Source organism: Vombatus ursinus, unplaced genomic scaffold (genome assembly GCF_900497805.2).
Source record: "Vombatus ursinus unplaced genomic scaffold, bare-nosed wombat genome assembly UNPS02014991.1, whole genome shotgun sequence".
Lineage (NCBI taxonomy): Eukaryota > Metazoa > Chordata > Mammalia > Diprotodontia > Vombatidae > Vombatus > Vombatus ursinus.
Genome location: NW_020954769.1, coordinates 1 through 15,428, shown reverse-complemented (window position 1 = coordinate 15,428; position 15,428 = coordinate 1). Strand labels below are relative to the sequence as shown.

Sequence of the window (15,428 nt, the reverse complement as noted above, 5' to 3'; positions counted from 1 at the left end):
GGGAGGGAGGAAGGGAGAAAATTTGTAACCCAAAGTTTTAAAAACACGTTAAAAAAAAAATTGTTTTCACATGCAAAAAAAAAAAAAGGCTTTCCAAAACTGTCTTTAAAAAAAAATCGCAAAGTAAGATAAATTATAATAACAATTTTTATTAAAAAAAAAAGTAAAAAAAAAATTAAGGACTTTAGTAAACCAGCTTGTGCTGGGAAAGGAAAGCCCGCTAGAGCAGCTGATTAAAGTTTTCCCTTAAAATAGGGGAAAGAGCAGGGAGTTGGCCTCGCCAAGACTGCTGGGCTCCAAGGGGCGGAGCTGGAGCAAAGGCCTAAGTAAGAGTGGACAGCCCCAGGGAGGGAGTGCGGGCAGCGAGGCGGAGGAGGAGGAGGCGGGAGCCGTGCCCAACGCAGAAGCTCCGCGCTCGGAATGGCGGCAGCGATGGGGCTCCGCGCCGCTCTGTTCGACCTCGGCGGAGTGCTGGTGCATCCCTCCCCGAACGTCATCTTCGGCCAGGCCGAGGAAGCCTTGACCCTGCCCAGGTAGGGAGTGGACGGCCGGTTCGCTCGCTGGCTCGCTCGCGCTGGGCGGCCGGCTGCCCTATGGAGCCCCGCGCGCGCGCTCCCGACTACGCTGGAGTCTGCGCCGTGCGCCGTGAACTGCCACTTTGCCAAATAGTCTAGCAAGGGCATGGCTCTCTTGTTTCTGCCTTAAAGGCCCCGCCTCTGAAACACAAATCAGTGGACAGCCACCTCTAAGTTAAATTATACTTATAAGAACTTTGCTTTGTTAAAAGCTAGATTTTAAAATACAAACTCCTCTTTGTTTTAGATTAAGGACAGGGAACCTAAAACTACTCAATAAATGAAAACAAACTGGTCATACAATTCTTCACACATTGCAACTGCCCTCTCCAAACGTGCCTTTGCCCACGTTGACGATGACCAGAATACATTGGCTTCTCAACTCTCAATATCCCTTCCTTTCCTTCCAAGTTCAACTCAAACCGACCTTCCTACAGGAATTCTTTCTTGGCCCTCCTAGCTTCTAGTGTCCCGCCCCCTCCCCCCCATTAAGTTGTATTTATTTTGTATGAGATATATCCCCTGCTAGAATGTCAACTTCTTGAGAGCAGGGACTATTTCACTTTTTATTTTTGTATCTCCAGTGCTTAACACAGTGCTTGGCACAGGGTAAGGCCTTAATAAATGTTTGTTGATTGAATTATTGATTATAAAGTAACTACTAAGTTCAGGCCACCCCATTTGGTGAGGATAAAGGGTTGGAATACTTGTAAATTCTGCTTCTAGAATTCCTGGATTTGAACGTTGGAAGGAACTTCAGTTAGGTCCAGTCCAACACATACGGGGAAAATATCCCTACTAGATAACATACCAGACAGTGAGAAACATACCATCTATCTCAGCAGCTTTCCCCTTTTGAATAGCTCTTAATTATTAGGAAATTTTTCCTGACATCAATACTACCTTTACCTCTTTGGAACTTCTACCGATTGCCAAATAAGTCTAATTCCTCTTTCATATGGCATTCTTTCAAATACTTGAAGATTGCCCCTGAGCCTTCTCTTCTCCAGGCTAAGCTATCCCTAGTTCCTTCAGCTGATCTTTACAGGACAAGAGATAGTCCAGTCCTGCAGCAGATAGAACACAGGACCTGGAATCAGGAAGACCTGAGTTCAAGTTTGGTCTCAGATACTTAGTAGCTGTGTGACTCTGGGCAGATCTCTTAACTTCTGTCTGCCTCAATTTCTTCACCTATAAAATGGGAATAATAATATCACCTACCTCCTAAGGTTGTTGTGAGGATAAAATGAGGTAATATTTGTAAAGTGCTTTGCAAATTTTAAAGTACTATATAAATAGTATTATTATCCCTTCTAACAAATGAGATAATATTTGTAAAGTACATAGCACAATGCCTGGCATATAGTAGATGCTTAATAAATATGTGTGGGGTCCCCCTACTCCCCCAAAAAGGGCAAAAAAGGAGGAACTTCAGCAAAACAAAAATCAACATGTCAAAAATGATCCACCATCATATATAGTATTCTACACATAAACTTTCACATCTGCAAAGAACGGAGGAAGTGCCTTATATCTTTTCTTTGGGGCAGAGTTTGGTGATCACATAATACTAGGTTTCGATGTTGTTGATCTTTCCATTTACATTGTTGTAGTCCTAGTGTGCATTATTTTCCTGGGTTCACTTCATTCTATATCAGTTAATACGTCTTCCTGTGTTTTCCCAAATCCTTAATCATTTTTTACAGCACCATAATATTCTTTTCCATTCATGCTCTACAAGGTGTTTATCCTTCCCCAATCTATTCAACTTCTTTGTTTTACAAGTGAGTAAATTGTGGCTAGGAGAGTGGTGAAATGACGTGCCCAAAGCTCCACAGTTAGTAAGTGGCACAGCTGAGACTTAAACTGGGGTGTCACTCTGAGTCCTCAAATCTTTACATTAGTCAGTAAGCATTTTATTAAGTTCCTAAGGGCTGGGCATACAAAGAGGCAAACAGTCCCTGACTTTGAGGAGCTTACAGTCTAATGAAGGACATAATATATAAAAAGAAGCTAAAAGGGGGAGGGGGGACATAGAGCACACCCAGTACTGGAGCTTGATGAAGTCCAGATGAGTGGCGTGGGTGTGCTCCATAAATGAAGGATCTTGGAGAAGCACTCTGCCCTCCACCCACTCCAATGAGAGGGGGGAAGGGGGTACAGATGAGGTGTGAGTTCTAGGATTGATGTGATCTTGCAGGAAGATGGGATACCTGATGGGCATGATTAAATCTAGGGTATGGCAGCTGGGTCAGAAATGAAGAGATGGTGGCTTGGGTGCCTTCCTCACACGGAGTTCTGCCCTGTGTGCTCAGTCATTTTTCAATCATGTCCGGCTCTCTGACACCCCATTTGGGGTTTTCTTGGCAAAGATACTGGAGTGGTTTGCCATTTTACAGTTGAGGATACTGAGGCAAACAGGGTTAAGTGACTTGTCTATGGTCACACAGTTAGTAAGTGTCCGAGGTCAGATTTGAACTTGGGAAGATGAGTCTTCTTGATGCCAGTCCTAGCACTTTATCTACTGTGCCACCTAGCTTTGGGGTCAAGAAAAACACGTCTATTCCCTCTTGGATATGACAGTCCTTCAGATACCCAAGGATGGCAATTGTGTACATGTGTCACCACTCCCCCCATCCAACCTTCTATTCTGCATCCCTACTTCCTTCAACGAGGCTCCCTATAGGGGCAGTTTTCAATCCCTTCTCCATCCCACTTACCCTCCTTTATATGTGCCGCAAGACCAGTGATCTTTGCAGTATCTGCACTTCATGAAAGTCACGATCACCAATTCATCATTAGGTGGGCATGCATTTTAACTTGTGTTTCCACTGTTGCCCTAACTCACCAAGTACCCTTGTAACTAAGGGCTTTTCTGGCTTAGTTTAAAATTACAGATGTCTGCCATCACTTGATAAAGCAGAGCAAAGCTCAGTAATCCCCAGGGAGAATTGTTCATGACCTTGACCTTATTAGCTCTCTGCTAAACAGCAGTGGAGTTACACATATAGTTGTTCTTAGGGGTATCCCTGGGGTTCTGGCTGTTGAAGTGGCATTTACCATAGTAACAGAGGCTGACAGCCTCTAGAGAGAGTAGGAGCCTTGTTAGGGGCTTTGTAGAAGAATCAAATGAGCTGGTTAATGCTGCAAACCATAGGCCCATTAATTTAGCATGTTTAAGGAAGGGCTTGAAAGAGAAACCAATGAGCTTAATTGGAGACATCCAAGAAGGCAAGGGGCAGCTCAAGGATCCCTAATGCTTCCAAACTAGGATAGCACACTGGTCTCCCTTCCAATAGGATTGAGACTAGCATCTCCCTAGCAATAGGAAGGGCTGTTTCCTTGGCTTTGTTTGCTGACCTTTGAGGAATGGTGGGTTTTACTGCCCCAGATATCACAGGAAGGTAACTTTCAGACATCTGGAAAACTGAAAATTTTGAACATGGAATGTTCCAAGTGTAAAAGTTTCCAGAGAAAGGGAGGGTCCAGAGAGCAGACAGGTAAAGAAAAAAATGGTTAGCAGGCAGGAATGGGGGCATGACTGGGAAAAAGATAACCTCTTAGAGAAAGAGTAGGCTAGAAAAACAAGATTTTTGCCAACTACAACACACCTTGAACATTCACAACAGGCATTAATTAAATACCTAGTATGTGCCAAGAATTATGCTAGGCTATGAGTACAAAAATAAGAATGAAATAGTCCCTGCCTTCAAGGAGCTTATATTCTATATGAGGAGACAGCATGTATGTATGTAACTGCTACATATACAAAATACGTACCAAATAAATACAAGGTAATTCATGGGGAAAGATGTTAGCCGTTGGAATTTAGGAAAATTATTTTGACAGCTATGTAGAAGACAGATTGGAGAGAGGAGACACTAGAGCAGGGGTGGGGAACCTGTGGCCTTAAGGCTACATGTGGCCTTCTAGGTCCTTAAATGCAGTCTTTTGCCTGAATCCAGATTTTACAGAACAAATTCTTTTAATAAAAGGATTTTTATTATTTATTTACTGCTTATTTATTAAATATTATTGTTTATTAATAAATTTATTAATTTAACAATGTGTCTATTTAAATAATTTAATTAATAAATTTTTTTAATAAAATAAAATTTGTTCTGTAAAATTTGGATTCAGTCAAAAGACTGCACTTAAGGACCTAGAAGGCCACAGGTTCCCCACCTCTGGACCAGAGTCAAGGAGACCAATTAGAAAGCTACTGCTAAGGGCCAGGCAGGAGGTGATGGGGGCCCAAACTAGGGCCTTGTGAATAGAGAGAAGGGGACAAAAGATGTTGTGGTTGTAGAACTGACAAGACTTGGCAGCTGATTGAACATGGGTGATGAGGGAGAGTGAAGAGTCTAGGAAGACTGTGGGTAACTGGAAGGTTGGAGTAACCTTGATAGCAGTAGAGGAATGAAGAATAGAAGTGGGTTTAAGGACAAAGATAAGGAGTTCCTATCCTGAATGAGCCGATCACTGAGGCACCAATCAAATGTGTCAGCAACAAGCCTGTTTACCATGTACACCTTCAAACAGCTCCATATTAGAATATTAGACTACAGAGTTTTGAACTGGTGAAGTACTGTGTTTCTAAATATACGTAATTAAGAAATCAACCTGTGCAGTCATGTATCAACTGCATAATTCTGTAATTATATGGATTATTTGTGACCTCCCAGTGGTGGGACCTTCTGAGCTCTTATTGGTCTAATCAACCACAGTTGGACACATTGTACCTTGACCCTAATATAGTGATGTCAGTTTAGTCCTCTTTGATAACGAAGGACGACTACCAACCAACTGCGTAACTGACATTTAGAAATCTTTGATAAAATATCCTTAATAAGATAAATGGGATTTAATTCTTAGTTGTATTCATGGGTCTAGAATTCTGTTTTGTTTGTTTGTTTGTTTGTTTTGGGGACCGTTGACTGTGTTACCATTATTAAAGAAGTCAGTTTGAAAAAAGTGTATTCAAGGTCAGCTGTCCAGATATTTGAAAATAGTCTGTGGCCACTGGGGAAATCTTCCCTTTTGCATTTAATCCTATGACTTCGTGAACACAAAAGTACCACTGGTTGTGACCAGTGCTTCGCATGGCACGTGGTATATAGTAGATGTTTAATAAATTCTGATTTACTGACTGACTGTTGTGACTTGAGGCCAGGTTCTGACATCTGAAGAAGTTGCCACACAGGATTAATCAGAGTAGCATTAAGCCAGTTTTGAGACAGACTTTTGGATCCATGAGCCACAGAATTTCCTTAGGAGTAGCTATAAGGGGCAGCTAGGTGGTGCAGTAGATAGAGCACCAGCTTTGAAATCAGGAGGACCTGAGTTCAAATCCAGCCTCAGACCAAACACTTGACAATTATTAGCTGTGTGACCCTGGGCAAGTCCCTTAACCCCAATTGCGATTTAAAAAAAAAAAAAAGGAGTAGCTGTAGGCATCAACTTCCTGACTGGGTGGCCAGTAAACCCAGCAGTATCCACTAGGATACAGGGAAGTGAGAGTGTCGGCCTTTTCTAGAGTCTACGACCACAAGTCACAGCTAAAGAGGGGAGCAAGAGATTTGGAGTGCGGAGAGGGACATTGATTCATTGCCATCAAATTCATCACAGAATAAAGGTTGGGTAACCTTGGAGGTGGGTCTAGTTATAGTGAATAATAATAATAATAAATAAGACCCAGCTGAGACTCACCATTCCACTCTAAATATATTAATTACCATGGAAATGTGTTAACTCAGGTGATCAGATTCTTGCTCTTGATCGTAAATAAGTTTCCAAGAAAAAAGTCAATGGGGGGGAGGGAGGAGGGGGATGAAGAGGGGAGGGGCTGGAGAGGGGGAGGACGGTGGAGGAGGGGAGTTTGGATTTCCTTAACTATTTAATTTCATGTCTAAGCTATTTGAAATGTTGCTATAAAAACTTGAAGGCCATCAGCCTTGATCCTACCTAGTTACTGAAGGCATGGGCAAGGGGCATAGTATCTCTGCTTGGGGTGAATGTGATGACGATAACTGACAACAGAGACAGCAGAGTTTCAAGTCCAATTTTCTTCCTGTTTTCTCTACAAGGGAGAATGGTCTTTATACTGGAAATGACAGAACAAGAATTAATAAGAGGGAGTTGATACCCAAGATAAATAAGGAGATAGTAAGACAGTACTTAGCTACGCTGAATGAATGAATTCAAGTCACCTGCCGCAAGTGAACTATTTCCTCGGGTCCTATAAGAACTGGTAGATGTGATTGCAGCCAGGTGGTGCAATGGATAGAGCAGGAGTGGGGAACCTGCTGTCTTGAGGCTACAGATGGCCTTCTAGATCTTAAGTGAGCCTTTCAACTGAATCCAGATTTTACAGAACAAATCCTTTTAATAAAAGCCCTGTAAAATTTGGATTCAGTCAAAAGGCCGCACTTAAGGATCTAAAAGGCCACCTGTATTCTCAAGGCCACAGGTTCCCCATCCCTGGGATAGAACATTGGGCATGGAATCAGGAAGACTCATCTTCATGAGTTCAAATCTGGCCTCAGATTGCTAGCTGTGTGACCCTGGGCAAGTCACTTAACCCTGTTTGCCTCAATTTCCTCATCTGTAAAATGAGCTGGAGAAGGAAATGGCAAACCATTCAAGTATCCTTGCCAAGAAAACCCTGAATGGGGTCACGAAGAGGGGGAGACAATTGTACAACAACAACAAAAGATGTGAATGCCGAGCCATTATTAGTCATGTATGAAAAATCATGGAAAACAGAAGAGGTACCACAAGATTAGAGAAGAGCAAATGTTCAATTCAGGACCCCTCTAACCTTCTGCAAAAAAAAAAAAAGTAAAGAGAACAGAATCTGCAAACTCTAGCCAATAAGCTTGACTTTGAATCCTGAGAAAACTCTAGAGAAAGTGACAAACATCTAGATGGAGAAATGGCAGTTACGGAGAACCACTATGGCTTCATCAAGAACAGATCATTACAGACTAACTTTATTTCCTTCTCTAACAGGATTATTAAACTATAGATGAGGGGAATGCTCTGATTATCATTTCTCTAGATTTCATCGAGGCTTTTGGTAAAATATACTATTCTTATGAAGAAGATAAATTAGGTGATAATATGGTTATGGTGATGATAATATGAATTTAGAGATGGTTGTGTAAACCAGACTCAAATTATAGTTGTTAATGGTTCAATGTTAACATATCAGGATTTCTCCAGTGGAGAACCTAGGGATCTTTGCTGTTTTCTTTGAGAATCAATTGACAGAACTTGGAGTGTTTAGCCTAGGAAGAGAAGGCTTGAGTGAGGGGGCAAGGCATGATAGTTGTGTTCTAGTATGTGAAGGACTGTCGTGTTGGACAGGGATTAGATTTGTTCTCTTTAGCCCAGAGGAAAGAGCCGGGAATATTGGGTGGAAGTTGCAAAGAGGCAAATTTAGGTTTGGTATCGGGAAAAGCCTCTAACAATTAGGGATATCTCCAAGTAGAATGAGCTACCTCACGAGGCTGTGGATTCTTCGTCCTTAGAGTTCTTTGAGTTGAGGCTGGGTGAAATCTATTATGTTGTGGTGGAATCCCATAAAAGGACAGGAGATAACTATTGCCCTCTTAGTGGAAGCTTGGGGTCAAGGGCAAGAGAAATAAAGAGACAGACAGAGAAAGAGAGACAGAGGGATAGAGACAGAGATAGACAGAGGTAGACAAAAAGAGAGACAGAGACAAAAAAAAAGAGAGACATAGAGAGAAGGAGAGAGAGAACCCATGCAATTTTATTAGTGATGTACAAAAGATTATTCAAACCCTAGATTTTTTTCTCTTTATGAACCTGGTATGAAAAGAACAGAGGCAAACCAAGGAAAGCCCATGTAAGACTGGTCACTTTTTCCTGGGGAATCCTTAGAGTGTCTTTCCACATGACTGCCTAGAAAAGTAGCCCAGCCCAAGGTGGGGAGGAAGAATCAGTGTTTCCCATGGACTTCTGTTCAGAGTTGGAGGGCTTTAATCATTTGTGCAGCAGCTTTAGGAAGATTGTGTAGCTAGCTAGTTGTTAACTAGAAGACTCCCCTGTCTCTCTATATAGCAAATGCTTAATAAATGCTTTTTTCATTTATTCATTTTCCTGTTACACAATAAACAAGTTAGAGACTTCTAGTCATATTTCTGGACCAAAGGTACATCACCTCAGAGAACAAAAATAAAAGCTTGGTATTAAATACATGCCACCAGACATATGGAATGTGACTGAGTCTGGCTGACCTTCAGATGGCACCTAAGAATGGGTCAAAATCCAAGAATGGAATTGCGAAGGTCTCAGAAGCCAACGTCCACATGAACCCAAGCAGTGATATGCTGACAAAGTAGTGACAAAGCAATGTCTGAATCTTGTGGATTTGTTTATAGGAGGGCTTATCATAGCAATTTAAGAACAAATAATCTCCACCTTAAAGTACAGAAAGGTTATCTTCAAAGGGCCTGGATTTATTGATCAATTCAGATTATGTGAAGAAAATGATAGCAACTGTGTAACATATCGTAGCATTTAGCAAAAAATTAGCATTAAATTAATACTTAGCAAGGTGCAACCTGGCGGTCAGTATCATGTATTAAAAGGTTTGACTGTATCACCTCCTACTCAGTAAATTCCAGTGGTTCCCATTCACCTCCAGGATCAAACGAAAAATACTTTGTTTGGCATTCAAAACCCTGTACTACGAATACAGATTTCAAAATATCCCAGAGAGTTCAACAAATAAACCATATTGAAACTGGAGCATTATCACAGACAAAATTGTTACACGCAATTTCCCAGTGATAAAACTGATACATAAAAAATTTACGAAGAATAAGAACTAGGATTCAGATAGCACGTTAAGGTTTGCAAAGCAGTTTACAAAAATATCTCATTTTATCCTCACAACAACCCTGGGAGCTGGGAACTCTTATTATCTCCGTCATTTCATTTCTCTGAGCCTTAGACAACTCAAAGACTACAAACTAGAGAAAGATTACGAGCTCCATCAGCGGAGGGAATTCCCATATGGACAAAATCATAGGTTCTTGGCATATTGGTGTTATTTTTCTTTTAAGAAAATAATTTGACATTAGAGATGCATTTGGAGTGGTTTGCCATTTTCTTTTACAATGGATTAAGGCCAACATGCCCAGGGTCATGTCCCTTAACCTCTGTTAGACAAGGACATAAAACGACTTCTCCAGTTCTAAATCTCTGTTTCTGTGAATCTTTTTAAAACTCTTTCAAAATGTAGCTGGAGTCAGTGTGGTATAATCTTTTAGATTTTCAATGTCTACCACAGTGCTTGGCACACAGTAGGCACTTGATGAATGTCTGTTCAATTTAATTTAATGGAGGAAACTAAGGCAGAGAGAGAAGAAATGACTCACTCTTTGTCCATACAATGAGTTTTTGAAAGGGCGGGCATTAGAAACCAGGTGTCCTGAACTTCTGGCACAGTACTATTTCTATTATGCCATGCTCACTATCCAACAGGATGAACTAGCTATGACTTTAACATTCTAAATATTAATTTGTCTTTTTTTGTTGTTTGTTTATTGTTCACTTAAAACTCCTAGGGGCTTTTTAAACGAAGTCATTGCTCAAGGAGGCCTTGATAGCCTTTACCAGCGCCTCATGAGAGGAGAGATCACATTTTCACAGGTAAGACTTCCCTGGGATAAATACTCAATAGTGGGATTGCTGGGTTGAAGAGTATAAATATGTTAGTTGTATTCCAGAATGGTTAGACCAGTTCTCCACAAGTGGATATATTAGTGTGCCTGTTTTTCCTCTCCAGCATTGGCTTATCTATTTATTTTTATAGTGGATTCCTCTCATGGAAGAAGATTGTAGGAAGCTTTCTGCAGCCTCTAATTTCTGCCTCCCAGAGAAATTCTCTATACAGAGAATCTTTGAAGATATATTTTCAAAAGCAAAGATCAATTACCCTATCCTTCAGGCTGCCATCACTTTGAGAAATAAGGGTAAGAGTCAAATGCTTTAACACTTTCTGTCTGAGGGTCACCATAAATACTTAGAGGCATTTAGTGCAAAATGGAACAAAATGCTTCTTGATATAATCAATCAAAGATTTGAGGAAGCTCCAGAAGCAGGGTATGGACCATACTGACCCTTAACAGTAAATGCAGAAAATAACATTGATATGCCAAAAAATGATGATTTCATCCATGTAGCAACTCCCTCCACTGATGTGTATCAAAACTTGCATATTAGTTCATTGTCCCACAATTTCCCAAAGCTCAGAGAGATTAAATGACTTGGTCACACAGATAATAAGTATCAGTGTCAGAAGTGAGATTTGAACCTCGGTCTTCCTGACTCAATATTCAAGCATTTGATTTACTACACCAACTTCGAATTTCATGTTTGAGATTTCTGCTTGTGAGTTGTGAGACTTGAATTCATTTATTGATATGGGATGAGATAAGATAGAATGCTCTTGCATGTAGATGTATGGAAGCCTGAAACCACTCCACTACCTTTTGGGAGGCAGGCCATGAATATACCATTCCACTTCCTTATTTTCTCACTCAGAACAATACCAAAATCATGGCATTCCTTGTTTTCCTCTTCAAGAACTGACTGGCTTTGTTGGGTACACACATCCAGGAAATAATATACTTATGTCTCAGTTTCCCCAGCTACAAAATGAGAGAAACAATCCTTGAATTCTAGAACAAGGGTTATAGGGAATTTTGATAACTGGTGGTTATGATAGAGTGTAATGTATTTCACTTAAACACATAATGAGGAGATTTAACTCATTTTCATACCTGTGACTTAGGAGGAGACTAGGGGAAAGAATTCTAGATTATCATGAGGCCATTTTCAAACCTAGATTGTAGTTATGAGAACTGAAGATCTGGAAACAGAGTCACAGAAAGGAAATTGTGGTAGAGAAAAGGCTAGATTTGCTGTCTCAATGCATGTCAATTTGGTTCTTTTCTTGTAAATCAGATGGCATCCCTATAGGTGGTTTTGATCTTTTCAAAGAAAAGCAGTGGTGACAATCATTTCCTGTGTGTATTTTTTTTCTCTCTTAGGATATAAAACCTGCATCCTTACCAACAGCTGGTTGGATGATAGCCCCCAGAGGGATACTGTTGCCCAGTTAGGATGTACCCTACGCAAACACTTTGATCTAATGATAGAATCATGCCGAATTGGAATGGCAAAGCCAGACCCAGAGATTTATAAGTTTGCCCTGGAGACATTGAAGGTGGCACCACATGAGGTGAGTTGAAGTTTCCTCATTGCAAGAATATCTTAATTTGAGGGGAAAAGTGAGTAACAACAAGCAATGTAGGAAGCTTAGGGAAACTTAAGGAAGGTTGGGAGAGGAAGGCTGGGAATGGGAATAGAGAGGGAAGGAAGGAGATAGAAGTAGAGTAAGGAAAGGAGAGGAGGGCCTCTCCAGAGGACTTTGCTCCCACCCTGAGTGGCATAGAGTGGGAGAGTCAGAGCAGCTGCATATTAGAATGTCTTAGGGGTTGATTACCAGTTGAAATCAAAGTTGAAAACTGAAGAAAAGTAAGGTAACTGAAAAATATAGTTGACATATTTCTTACCTTCTCAATGGGTATGGGAGGGGCTTGAGGGAGAGAGTATTTGGAACTCAAGATTTTTTAAAAATGCTAAAAATAGGGGCAGCTAGGTGGCTCAGTGGATAGAGCACCAGCCTTGGATTCAGGAGGACCTGAGTTCAAATCCAGCCTCAGACACATAACACTTACTAGCTATGTGACCCTAGGCAAGTCACTTAACCCCATTGCCTAACCAAAAAAAATATGCTAAAGATAATACATTGAATTTTTTTTTCAAATTTTGCATTATCCTCTTTAAAAAAGAAAAGAAAAATGGAGTTGAACTCACATCAGATTGGCCAAGACAGCAAAAAATGAAAAATGGCCATTGTTGGAGGGGCTGTGGAACAACAGGCTGTAAAGATTTTTTTTTCTTCTTGTTAACCATTTCCCTTTTAATGTCAGCCACATTGGATTTGCTTGTGCAAAATTTTCTTTTTATGTGATTAAAATTTTCTACTTCACCTTTTATAATCTTCTCTTTCCCTTGTTCAGTTATGAACTGTTACCCTTTCCATAGATCTGAAAGATAATGTCTTCTTTACTCCTTCAAATTGTTGTAATGTCACCCTTTATGTCTGAGGCAAGTACCTGTTTGGAGATTGCCTTGGCATGTGGTATAGGGTATTCGTTCTGATGCGGGGTTTTTTGGTGGCCCCTCCTTTACCACGCTATAGGCTTCTGGCTTATCTTTTTGTGCATTTCTCAGGGTGGACAAAGTTACTTACTGTAGTTTCTCATTAGATTTCTTGATCATTATTAACTCTGTTGCTATTTTTAGGTTGTTACCAAAGTAGATGTGTATGGGAGTTAGGCTGCTGCTTCTGTTCAAACAGCCATCTTAAACAGAAGCCAATTCTGATTGGTTTTCAAGCAGCATAGTTGAGTGAGAAGAAGCCAGGGAGAGAGGCATTGGGGTGCATTTATTAGAGTGCCAGCCTCGGAGTCAGGAAGACCTGAACTCGAGTCCTAAATCTGACATATTTTAGCTGTGTTATCATGGGCAAGTGACTTAACCTCTAAATGTTCCAGGAGGAGGTGGCAGATATGCTTGGGTAGAGGGATTGACTCTAGGCCTGGCACTCTATCCACTGTGTCACTGTGCCCAGAGTATAATGATAGGAGTTACTAAGTTATAAACAGGATGACGACTGCATTCATGGAGGGCATCCCTATAAGTGGAAGCATCCCATGATAATGATGTCACAGCTCATTCTTGTCTTTACTTCTGAATCGTATTTTGTCCTGGAAGAAATACTGGAGGGAAGGCCTCGGGTAGTGAGGTGTGTTGAGAAGATTGACGCATTTGGAGTTGGAGGACTTCGCTTTTCATCCCAGCTCACACTGTCTGTGTGGCCTTGGGCAAATCACTTTAGTTATTTTCCCTTTCTGGACCTTGGTTTCCTGTTTTGTAAAGAGAGAGATGAATTAGATGACTTTGGAGGGCCCTTCCAGGTTGGAATCTATGATCTTAAGATGATTATACTCTTGGAAAACAATTTCTAGTATAAGCTGAGAGCTTTTTAAACTTTCAAGTTCTTTGTCAGAAGCAAGTATGTATTTGATCCTGTGTTCGAGCTGTACTTAAGAGAATGGCTTTCATGGTTAGTTGGGAAAAGACAAATACAGAAGTTGACATGGCTGACATAGAGATGCCAGGGTTACCGTAAGATCTCTCTTCTGCTGCTGTTGGCAGGGAGTAGGAATGGTAATGGAAGGGAAGAAAAGGAAGGGGAGGGAGATGGGAAACATGGGGATAATTTCTGAGGGAGACTCTGGACATGTTGGGAACTAAATGACATCATATCTGTATATCCATATCTATAGCCATATTTATGTCTATGCATTAGTGTGTATATGCATGTATTATGTATACGTATATATACATGTACACAGATACAGTATTTTATGGTATGTGTGTATCTTGTGCATATACATGTATATATGTACATGTGAATACCTGCACATACATATACATGCAGAGACAATATTTTATGGTGTGTATGCTTGTGTAAATTTGTATATGTATATGTGTATGTATACATGCATGTACACACAGAGATAACATTTTAATTAACAGACAAGACTTGTTATTGATATGGAAGTTATGTTCCAGTTTTCTGTGTACAACAAGACCATTGACTCCACAGAGTTAAGATCAGAATTAGTAAAAATCAAGAAAGAATAACAGTGAGAAAAAGCAATGACATATAATTAAAACTCCAATCTTGAACTATTTAAAGAAATGTAATGGGATTTAGGGGTTAACATTTTGACATGTTATCTACATGGGGTAGATTTTCAGCCTGCTATTGGACATGTTACCCTATTTATTTTCATCATCCCAAATTCTAAGAAAATCTAGATTTTTGTTTGAATATGTTCTTATTAACTATGAAAATTGAAAGGGGCAGCTAGGTGGCGCATCAGGGGCAGTTAGGTGGCTCAGTGGATAGAGCACCAGCCCTGGATTCAGGAGGACCTGAGTTCAAATCTGACCTCAGACACATAACACTTACTAGCTGTGTGACCTTGGGCAAGTCACTTAACCCCATTGCCTAGCCAAAAAAAAAGAAAAAAGAAATAAAATCGAAACACCTTTCTTACTCATTAAACAGTTATCAGAACCATCACCCCAGGTTATTAAATATCATTTACTTAAACTTACAAAGATTTTTTTCCCATAGGCAGTTGTTCATCTCTCATTATTTATCTTTTAAGCTCGAATAGCATGCCTGTACAATTACTGAATAAACAAACTAAGAATATAATGCATACGAACACGAAGACATAAAATAATTACTTACAGTGTTTTAGTTGTGAGAAAAATCATAGCTAGCATCACTTTTAACATCCCTGCTACTTTTGACTTTTACTTTCTTTTGGAATAAAGTCCTACCATTCAGCTGTGAGGAAAGCAGCCAGAGTCTCTTGTACTGGCCGCGCGCCGACCTTCTGCCGGCCGCACGCCGTACCCTCTCCTCCTATAAGGAGCAGGCTACCAGAGTCATACTCACTTCCGAGTCTTCAGTCCTCAACCGGATAAACACACAGAGACGAGCCATCGGGAGGCGCCAACACCAGAGCTTTATTCAGAGGCCATCACAGCAAGCCCAAGCAGCAAGGCCAGAGCAACAGGGCAGGAGCCAGGAGAGAGAGTGTGATCTTTCCACGCTTGTTCCTAAATACCTACCTAGCCCCTCCTCCCCAGCCCGCTTACTAGCCAATG

General features: G+C 40.7%; 1 protein-coding gene across 1 annotated transcript; it reads left to right on the top strand.

The window, feature by feature from the left end:
• The first annotated feature begins 369 nt into the window (after positions 1-369).
• Positions 370-11,859, top strand: LOC114030734 (bifunctional epoxide hydrolase 2-like). The gene is made up of 4 exons (XM_027845608.1): positions 370-533; positions 10,172-10,256; positions 10,420-10,579; positions 11,660-11,859. Exons 1-4 carry the CDS (start codon positions 421-423, stop codon positions 11,857-11,859), a joined length of 558 nt encoding a protein of 185 aa, XP_027701409.1. The 5' UTR covers positions 370-420.
• The last annotated feature ends 3,569 nt before the right edge of the window (positions 11,860-15,428 follow it).